At 35.7% G+C, this 9386-nt stretch overlaps 1 protein-coding gene across 2 annotated transcripts; it reads left to right on the forward strand.

Moving 5' to 3' along the window:
* The first annotated feature begins 314 nt into the window (after positions 1 to 314).
* LOC132096848 (guanylate kinase-like) lies at positions 315 to 7677 on the forward strand. Of its 2 annotated transcripts, none has more exons than XM_059502492.1 (8): positions 315 to 454; positions 4345 to 4458; positions 4524 to 4565; positions 4976 to 5072; positions 6139 to 6277; positions 6358 to 6442; positions 6546 to 6631; positions 7531 to 7677. In XM_059502492.1, the coding sequence occupies exons 1-8, from the start codon at positions 430 to 432 to the stop codon at positions 7564 to 7566; spliced, it is 624 nt and encodes a 207-aa protein (XP_059358475.1). In that variant the 5' UTR covers positions 315 to 429; the 3' UTR covers positions 7567 to 7677. The 2 variants fall into 2 exon arrangements, with proteins under 2 accessions (XP_059358475.1, XP_059358474.1); XM_059502491.1 differs by lacking the exon at positions 315 to 454 and adding an exon at positions 896 to 1187.
* Positions 7678 to 9386: the final 1709 nt, after the last annotated feature.

The raw sequence follows: 9386 nt of genomic DNA on the forward strand, positions 1-9386 counted from the left end.
TGAATCAATATCCCAAAGAAAAGATAAGCAGCAATGTCAATAAAATTAAAGGTCATTTGAATGTCTTGACAAAAAAAAAGGTACATCAAATTAGGAACCCTACTATGACGATATTATCTTATGAATATTAAACAGGTTGCGACACGTTAGCCCAGCAGGCCTCACTGACGTCAGCTCTGCATAAATAAATATCCATAATCCTGGCATGCGCTTCAGCAATATTAATGAGCTGCGCATGCGCTCTAGCGGGACGCTCCAATGCAGGTTACCAGGCAACGCCTGTGAGACCTCATTAATATTCATAAGCTCAGTCTTCGCGATAGTAGGATCTCATGATGTCACTCTGAGCAGTGAGCACCTCAACTAGAAAGACAACACGTCCATTAAAACCACAGCGGTGTCCTACACATTACACAATAAGGAGATGTGATGAGAGACCACAGCAAGGAAAAAGGTAGGCTACACATGAGGAAAAACTTTATCCGCCATCATGGAATAGTGATATCTTAACAGAAATACAATCTAGCTACACAACTATTCACTATTAGCCTCCTGAGTAGGTTTAATATTCATTCAAGTGTGTAAAGTGTTTGAATATATTCGCATATTTGGGAATGGTTTTCCACAGTGATAGTGTAGACTGGGTTGCTAGCCGCGGCTTGTTAGCGCTGTTAGCTTAATTAAACATATTGTTAAACAGTTCTTCACCTCGTCCCAGTTGAGCTGGTCTTGACCCCCTCTCAATCTCCAGATCTCGATGAGACACACAAGACCTCTGCTCCTCCAGACACACGCAGAGATGTTTTACACACACGTGTGCAGCGGAGCTAACAGGCCTGGGCTTCACACAACATCCGGGAACCCGCCTGCTTGTATATCATAAATTTAACACGAAGCGCTGTTTTTAATCACCACAGACACTATTCAGAGACAAAATCGTTTATTTTCTTTAAACTGTCCGTGAGGCGTGTCCCTGTAAGAGTAAGCGATGTCCACATCATGAGCGCGTTCGGCGCGCGGATGATAAAGATCTGCGAGGCGCGCGTCGCGTCGCTTCTGATGACGCCATCGACGCGTCAGTAATGGCTGTGAGCGAGAGAAGCAAGATTACAGAAGACACCCTCTCCGTGTTTGATCAGTTTTTCCCTCTCCGATGTATTTAAGGTTTATTTCCAGGGTTTTTTCAGGTGAGTTGAAACGAGCTGTAGCTTTAAATCATGTGTGATGGTCGCCAGTGGTGTCATCTTTCTGTGTTGAGGATCCAGTAAAGAAGTGGTGAAGTGCTGTTATAATGTTGATTTTTATTCATGTGATGCTTTTTTTTTACTCTTGTAGCTGATTTGATTCATCACGTTCAGCGTATGCTTTTATCATGTGCATGTAATACACGTGTAATGTATTATGCAGTGTACAAGATTAAATAACTATACAGTAGTGTGGCTGTTTAGATTTATTTATAGTCTGTATCTGTGGCTTTGAAAACACGAAGCTGCTTGTGAATGTAAGTTACAGTCCAAACTACTAGTGGAAAATGTTTCTGTTTTTCGCTTTTCTCATTTAATATAAAATGCATGTAGTAATGAAGCTTACTGTCAAACTAACATTTAAAAATGAACATTAATTTGTACTGAAAGTCCTGAGAATCTGGTGATCTGGGTTTATGCATCTCTGTTTATGAGTGAACATTGCCAGGATTATACACAAATAAGGCCTTTTTTATTTAAAACCCCAATCAGTGAGGTCTACGCTATAAAAACCTCTGCTAATCAAAAGAAAACAAGTTGACAAAAAGATTGAATCCAAGATTTGGTGATTAATATAGCTTAATGGGAAATTGACAAGCAATTTATTCTGGTCATTTTACGCTGGTAACACCACGAGTGTAATAAGATGGTGTGAAACTCCCAAAAAAAGGACAAAAAGCAAGTTTTAGTCCAATGCAGTAAGAGTTAAAAAGGAAATCCTCTCCAGCTCAAAATGCCACAACATGACTGTTAAATAAAGCAAGATGCCCCGTTGAAATGAGTGAAATGAAAGGATTATTTAAAGGTAAAGCATGCATTAAAATAAGTGCTGGGTGTTATACCGGTTCTGAACAACGCTTTCGAACTGTTAAGGTCTGTATATGGTGCATATTCTTCATTCAGGGTTCGATTGCTCCCTATTTACCTAATCCTTTACTATAAATCTTAAAAGCACAGAGTGTTAAAGGAGAGGGTGTGAAGAGGGTTTAATTGCAATGGTACAAAATGAATTTTCAACAGATTATTTAGGGCTATTAAACAAGACAAAGCTCAAGAACTGGCTTGAATGCAGTGTGTGTGTGTGTGTGTGTGTGTGATTTTGATACTGAAAGCAGCCGTTTGTACGTCCGAGCCCATGTCAGTCACAGCTGTGTTTGCTCCGAGACTCACTTCAGATCTCGCTGGAATAAGACACAAGGTCCCAAAAATGTATGTGTTGAACACAAAAGGAGATATTTTGAAGAATGTTGTAAGCAGACAGTGGCTGGTCCCCATTGACTTCTGTAGAATGGTGGAAAAATACTACAAAATATTATTTAAATAGACTTCGTTCTGACTTTACTATTAATTATGAGTCGTGAACAAAACATACTATATAATTTAAAAAAGGAGGGGAAATAAATTGTGGATGTGTGGTCAAAATATAGTTTAAATAACACACACACAGTCAAAACTGACATTACGTGGTGTAGATTTAGCAGTGAAGTAGATTCGTTAACAAATAAAACTACTCTATTACAGTCATTTGAATAAGCATTGAGAATAATAAGAATTATAGAAATTTAGTTCATTTGTTTATAGTTCAATAGTGTATATGTGAAGAAAATGCATCACAAAGGAAAAAAATAAATTCTTAACAGACATGAAAATAAGCTTTTGTTTATGCTTAATCATTGTCTTTTTCTTTTAAACTAAATTGTGACCTGGACATGATTGGTGTAAAATTCATCCAGCCATGTAGTTAATTATTTAGTATGAATGAATTCTGTAGTTATTTGAATAATTCAGTAGCTTGATGGGAAATGTCATAGTTTTCTGTAAGCGTTAAGCAGAAGTGTTTCTCAGTGCTGAGTCAGTCTGCTGTAGGGTTTGATGCCATGGCACTGACTGGGTTGTGTGTGATTGGAGCACACACACACACACACACACACACATTCAGATCACACCGAGTGCTGTGTGTGTTTTCAGTTTCAGTTACACACACCAAAGTGACACGTTAACACTTGAGCAAGGTAAGCAGTGCACAGACAGAGCTTGGATTCTGATGCAGATTTAGTTGTTGTTGTTATTAATAATGTATTATAATGAATATTGTTTGAATGCTTGAATATAAACTTAGGAGTGTAGAGTTCATGCATTACAGTTCATGCTAAAGAAGTTGTTTAATCAAAAAGACACTAGATTATCACTCACATTGATTTTCTTTAGAAGATGATTAGTTTGATTGCTTGTGTGTGTGTGTTTTGGATGGATCTGTTTGCTGGTTTGTTCTTGGATTATCATTAGTTTATTGGTTCAGCTGCATGTAATGGCTCAGTGCAGGGTTTGTAGTTTTGCAGGACCACAAACGGTCATTAAAAAGTCCTCCGTGGATTGCCTCATCTGATGATCTCGTTAGCTAACGACTAACAAGCTTTTGTGCTCCAGGCCTGCTGGAACATGTTGAGATAAATGCTGAGGGGGAAAAAAATCCATGCCACTCTTGTATATAGTTAAAGTTCAAAAGATGATTTTTTTTTAAACAAGTGTGCACTAAGGGTGTGTTTTTAATTTATTTATTTATTCAAAAATCCAGTAAAACATGATATAATATTGTGAAATGTTATTACAATTTAAAACATCTGTTTTCTATTTAAGTTAAAAAAAATTTTAAGTCAAATTCAACATTCAAACGTTTGGGCAAAGTAAGATGTTCCTCTGAACATTCCATTCATCAAAGAGTTCATCAAAAAAAAAAAGTTTTTTTTTTACTAACAATATGTTTTTTACTTTAAAAAATCTGTTCCAAAATCTGAACCATTGATAATAATGTAACAGTAAATTAGCACAGTAGGATGATTTCTGAAGGGTGGAGTAATGATGCATTACAGGAATAAATTGTATTTTAAAACATTATTTTACAATATGAAAGTTTTGAATGTATTTTTGATCAGAAAATGTAGCCTAGGCAAGCATAAGAGACTTCTTTCAAAACCGATCAGTCTTCAGTCAATATTTGATGTAGACTTCCGGTGTCTCTGAGTGTGTTGTGTGTGTGTGTGTGTGTGTGTGTGTGTGTGTGTGTGTGTGTGTGTGTGTGTGTGTGTGTGTCTGTGTCCAGCGATGGCTGGACCGAGGCCTGTGGTGATGAGTGGACCGTCTGGAGCTGGCAAGAGCACTCTGCTGAAGAAGCTGCTCCAGGAGTTTGACGGCGTCTTTGGCTTCAGCGTTTCCCGTAAGACACACACTGAAGTACAAATGCTGGAAAATGACAAATAACCAAGAATGATCTTTTACCAGATACGACGCGGAGCCCCCGTCCAGGAGAGGAGAACGGCAAAGGTTAGGCTTCTGATCTGCTACAGAAACACCGTTCTTCTGAAAATATCTTTTGCATTATTCTCACTGAAGCACGCTTTCACAACGAGGATTAATCATTATATTAACAGCTAGTTATCTGAGCGAGCAGTCAAACACAATCTCATCTTGTTCACCACAAGATTCATATTTGGTGGAAACATTTCTCTGGGCTCTTGGATTTGGATTTGTTTGATTAAAAACCATAGCAAAAAAAGGTTTTCTTCTCTGTGACAAACAGGTGACTGAAACTTAATAAAAGAAATACAATTGATATATACATATGATATATCTTTTCCATACCTTCTGCCCAAAGTGTGAAATTGTATTCTCATTTATCCATCTCTTGTTGTTGTTTTCACATTGGTCTGAGATCACTCTTTTTTGTTCTTCAGATTATCATTATGTTACCAGGGAAGTGATGCAGGCGGCCATAGCAAAGGGGGAATTTATTGAAAATGCTGAATTTTCAGGGAACATGTATGGAACAAGGTATAGTCCTCCTCCTTAAGAGTCTTGCTCGTTTGTGAAGGGACATCGCTGACATCCTTTTGATACTAGTAGAATTTCTTAAAGGTTTTTATGATTTAATGCAATGAATCGATGAAATCAATTTCATTAATCAATGAAATGAACGTAGTATGTTTTAGTTCAGTAATGTTTTATTGTATTTTTTACTTTATTGTACTAAATTTATGGTTATGATCTATTAAATACCTGCTAACCACTTTTTGAGCGTAGACCTTAAAATACAATTTCCAACTTAAACCAACGTAAATTTTGAATGCACACAGACTTTGCTTTGGTTTCTTTATAAAGAAGGCACTTGGAAAAAAGTTTCTGAAGTGAAAAAAATATATGATTTGTATATATAATCATACAATATGAAATATGCACAAAATATATGAAATATGTAAGGTTTTACTCTCAAGATGTGTGGAAATCAAAGCCCTGTATCTAAACAACTTGTGTTCCAAATATGAGGTTGATGTATTAAAAAATGAGTTTTCAGTAAGATTTTGTTTGGGCGCAGTACCAAACGTTTCCACTAGAGAAAGAAATTCACTTCCCATTCGTTTCCAGTGTGGTCTTTGTTCACTGCAAACAGCGCAAGTGTGGCTATTTTATTTATTTTTATTTTTCAGGACCACTTTATCTTTTCGAATCATGTCCTTTACCAAATTTCGTACAATTCCGATGAAGTAAACGATAAATAAATAAATAATACAAATTATTTTCTGTCAAAACTGACCGAACAGCACCACAGGGTTGATTCTGTTGGAGCTAAACATCTGTTAGCGATGGGAAGATTGGATTATTTTACAGACTTTCTCGTTCATCAAAGCAAATGTAGTCAAGCCATTCAGTTGATAAGAGTTGCGTTAAATATTATATTTTCTCCAAACGTCCTTCTATGCAATCTTGATCGTATTCCCAATCATTCTAATGCAGCCAAAGATATGAGGGACATGAATATGATTACTTTAGAGAAATCCTGTCTATGCATGCAGGAATATCTTTGTAGTTGTAACTAACATCATCTTTGCCCCGTTCACAGTAAAGCAGCTGTACAGGCTGTTCAAGCCAAAAATTTGATTTGCATTTTGGACATTGACATGCAGGGAGTGAATTACATCAAGAGAACCGATCTCAACCCCATCTATGTGTCCATCCAGCCTCCGTCAATGGAAACCCTGGTGAGAAATCATCCGTCTCAATCCAAATATTATATTTGAATGCCTTTTCAGCATTTTAATCTAAAACCTCATCTCTTTAGGAAAAACGATTAAGGGATAGAAAAACCGAATCTGAGGAAAGTCTACAAAAACGTTTACGTGCCGCCAAAGTTGACATGGAAATAAGTAAGTCATTATTTGGAAATAAATATTGCTGTAATTGTTTTCACTTCTAAACTATTATATATATATATATAATTAAAATATTAAATATATCTCCATATTTCAGGTAAAGAGCCAGGTTTATTTGATGTACTGATTATCAATGATGATCTTGACCTAGCGTATGGGAAATTAAAAGACGCTCTTCTTGAGGTAAGATTTTCCTGTCACTAGGGGCCAGATTTACTAAACATGGCAAATTAGTCAGACCGCAATCCCATAGAAGCGCCAATGTAAAATGAAATACTACCTCCCATAAAGTCTTACAGACGCATATGCATTAATGTCTTTTTCACAGTTGTTAAATCTTACACCACATCACAGTATTTAATGTATATTTGTTAACCGCACAAAATCCAGTGGAGCAAAAACTTTATATTTAGAAGCAAAACGATTGATTGATATTAAACGCTTGTATGCATTTTATAGTTGGTTTATTGATTATTTTCCCATAGTACTTTCTATTTTCAGTTGTTGTTTTTATTACTTTACAAATAGGAGTGTATCATGGAAGCCTGTTTCCACCAGTGGAGAAAAACAATAAAAAATGAAAATGATGGTACAATTCAGACTTTTTGTCTTGCAGTCCTGACTTTATAACTCGCAGTTATGAGTTACATAGAAGAAAATGTCAGAATTCTGGACTGCCCATTTCCCCCCCTCAGAATTGGACTCACAATTGCGAGATTGTATCTCAAAATTCAGAGAAAAGGAGTCAGAATTCTAAGATTAAAGGTCACAATTACAGGTGTATCATGGAAAAGGTCTTTATTTTTTGTAATTTTTTAATTTAAAAAAAGCTTTCTTATATTCTAGATTCATTGCGCACGCAAACGGAAATATGTCAAGTTTTGGTTTCGGTACCCAACCCTCCTTTCATATTTATACTAAAAAAGTGATGTTATCAGATAATTTATCAAGCACATCACAGAAGATGTCAGCCTCGCGGTGCACCACAAAACCGTTACACTGTTACATCCCTCTAATGTCTGCCTTCATCTGCGTAACAGCTTGTTTTATCTGTGATCTCATGGTTTCTCTTCCTCAAACAGGAAATCCTGAAGGTCAGAGACACCAACAACTCATAGCACACGTAATCCCTGGGTTAAAGATCAGAAACATGAAGATTCAACCAAGAAACACTCTGAAAGTCCTTTTTTTTATATATATATATATATATATATATATATATATATATATATATACAAATATTTTTTTATAACAATTTTTTATCTTTCTAGCATGTTTACTAATTTATTGTTTATTTTCTGCGCTCATATTTTATTATAACTCATTCTTTGATGTTGCAAACACAACGCAGCTTTCCATTCGCAGTATTTTAACACTCAGAGCTAATATCTGCACATACGAGCAGCGCGTTGCACCTGCTTTCCCTCAAATATAATTGCATCTGAACATCTGACATCGTACAAGTCGAGAAAAAGCTTAGTTTCTTAACTAATACCTATTTCTTAAATGCTGGAAATGGTTGCGTCTCATCATGTTCCACGTACACATTACATGCACATTACTCCGAACCCGATTACGCTTTGTAAATAAGGCTATTTCACTTGAATATGTTTACTAGCTTTTGAAGTTTTATAGAGTTCAAAGCTGATGCAGGCTTTGTTTCAGGCGCAAGGCAGCTTATAAACACAGCCACAAGTCTCTTAGTAGGTTCAGCAGACATTATTGATGCTTTCAGTCTTATACAGGTGATTGTTTCAGCAGTTCTGATCTATTCCTGTTAATATTAAATGTGACCATCAAATTATGCGGATACCAAAATAATACATTTCAAACTGAAACTGTAGATTACATGCACAATTCATTTTATCATCATGCTTAATTTTACCTAAATCGCACCATTATGTTCGTTAGCGTTTGAAACTATTATTATAATGAAGGTAACAAATCAATGGATTGGGTCTTTTGACCCACTGATAGCACAGAAAGTTATTTCACATGATAAAATACTGTGAAATCATGAGCTAAATGGTGGTTTCAGTCCTCCTGGTATAATGTATAACAATAGTTTTGAGTTTTAAAATGGGCTTTTATGTTTTTCTGTTGAGCGCACACACACACACGTTTAAATTGGTTTCTCCTGACCTTTAAAGTACTGTATGTTACTCATTGAGTGTGGAAAAAGATGTAATATAATAACTTGGGATGTACAATCCTACAAACGAAACATGAAGTTTATCAAAATGTAACAAAGGTTTTCTTAAAATGGCATAATTTAAAAAAATGAACAGACACCAGCTGTTTCTGGCATGTAGAGTGACCTTGTGTACCTTGTGTACGTGGTCTTTATTTTGAGATATCATGTCATTCCTTGGTGCATCTTAAACATTTCCTTGAAAGAAATCTGTCAGATGTTTGTGGTGTCTGTGGATTCTGAAAAATGCGGTTAATGTCTCAAAACAACGTCTGAACCAAATGTCACCTTTTTCTTTTTTTATTCTAGAACTTTTTACCTGTGTAATAAAACTGCTCCATTACAGTGAAGTATGTGACTGTCTGAAATATACATTAATATCGTATTTGCAACTTTGAATTCAAGCACTAATATAGGGTTTCAGTGTCCAATGTGATATAATTGTGATATATCCTATTGCATTTGATGATATTGCTGTTATGTTAATAATAGTTAACCCTTGTTTAAAGGGGTCATATGACGTTGCTAAAAAGAACTTTTTGTGTATTTGCTGTAATGCAATGTGTTTGTGGTCTAGGGTTCAAAAAACACATTATTTTCCACAATGTACATTAATGTTGCTCTTCTATGCCTTCTGAAATGTAAAAAGGTTAAACTCAGGACCTTTAGGCTAAAAATGTCAACATTGAAACTGCAATATTTAATCCAGGTATCAATTAATCTGACAAAACACACAAAAAATCTATT

Source organism: Carassius carassius, chromosome 20 (genome assembly GCF_963082965.1).
Source record: "Carassius carassius chromosome 20, fCarCar2.1, whole genome shotgun sequence".
NCBI classification, from domain to species: domain Eukaryota; kingdom Metazoa; phylum Chordata; class Actinopteri; order Cypriniformes; family Cyprinidae; genus Carassius; species Carassius carassius.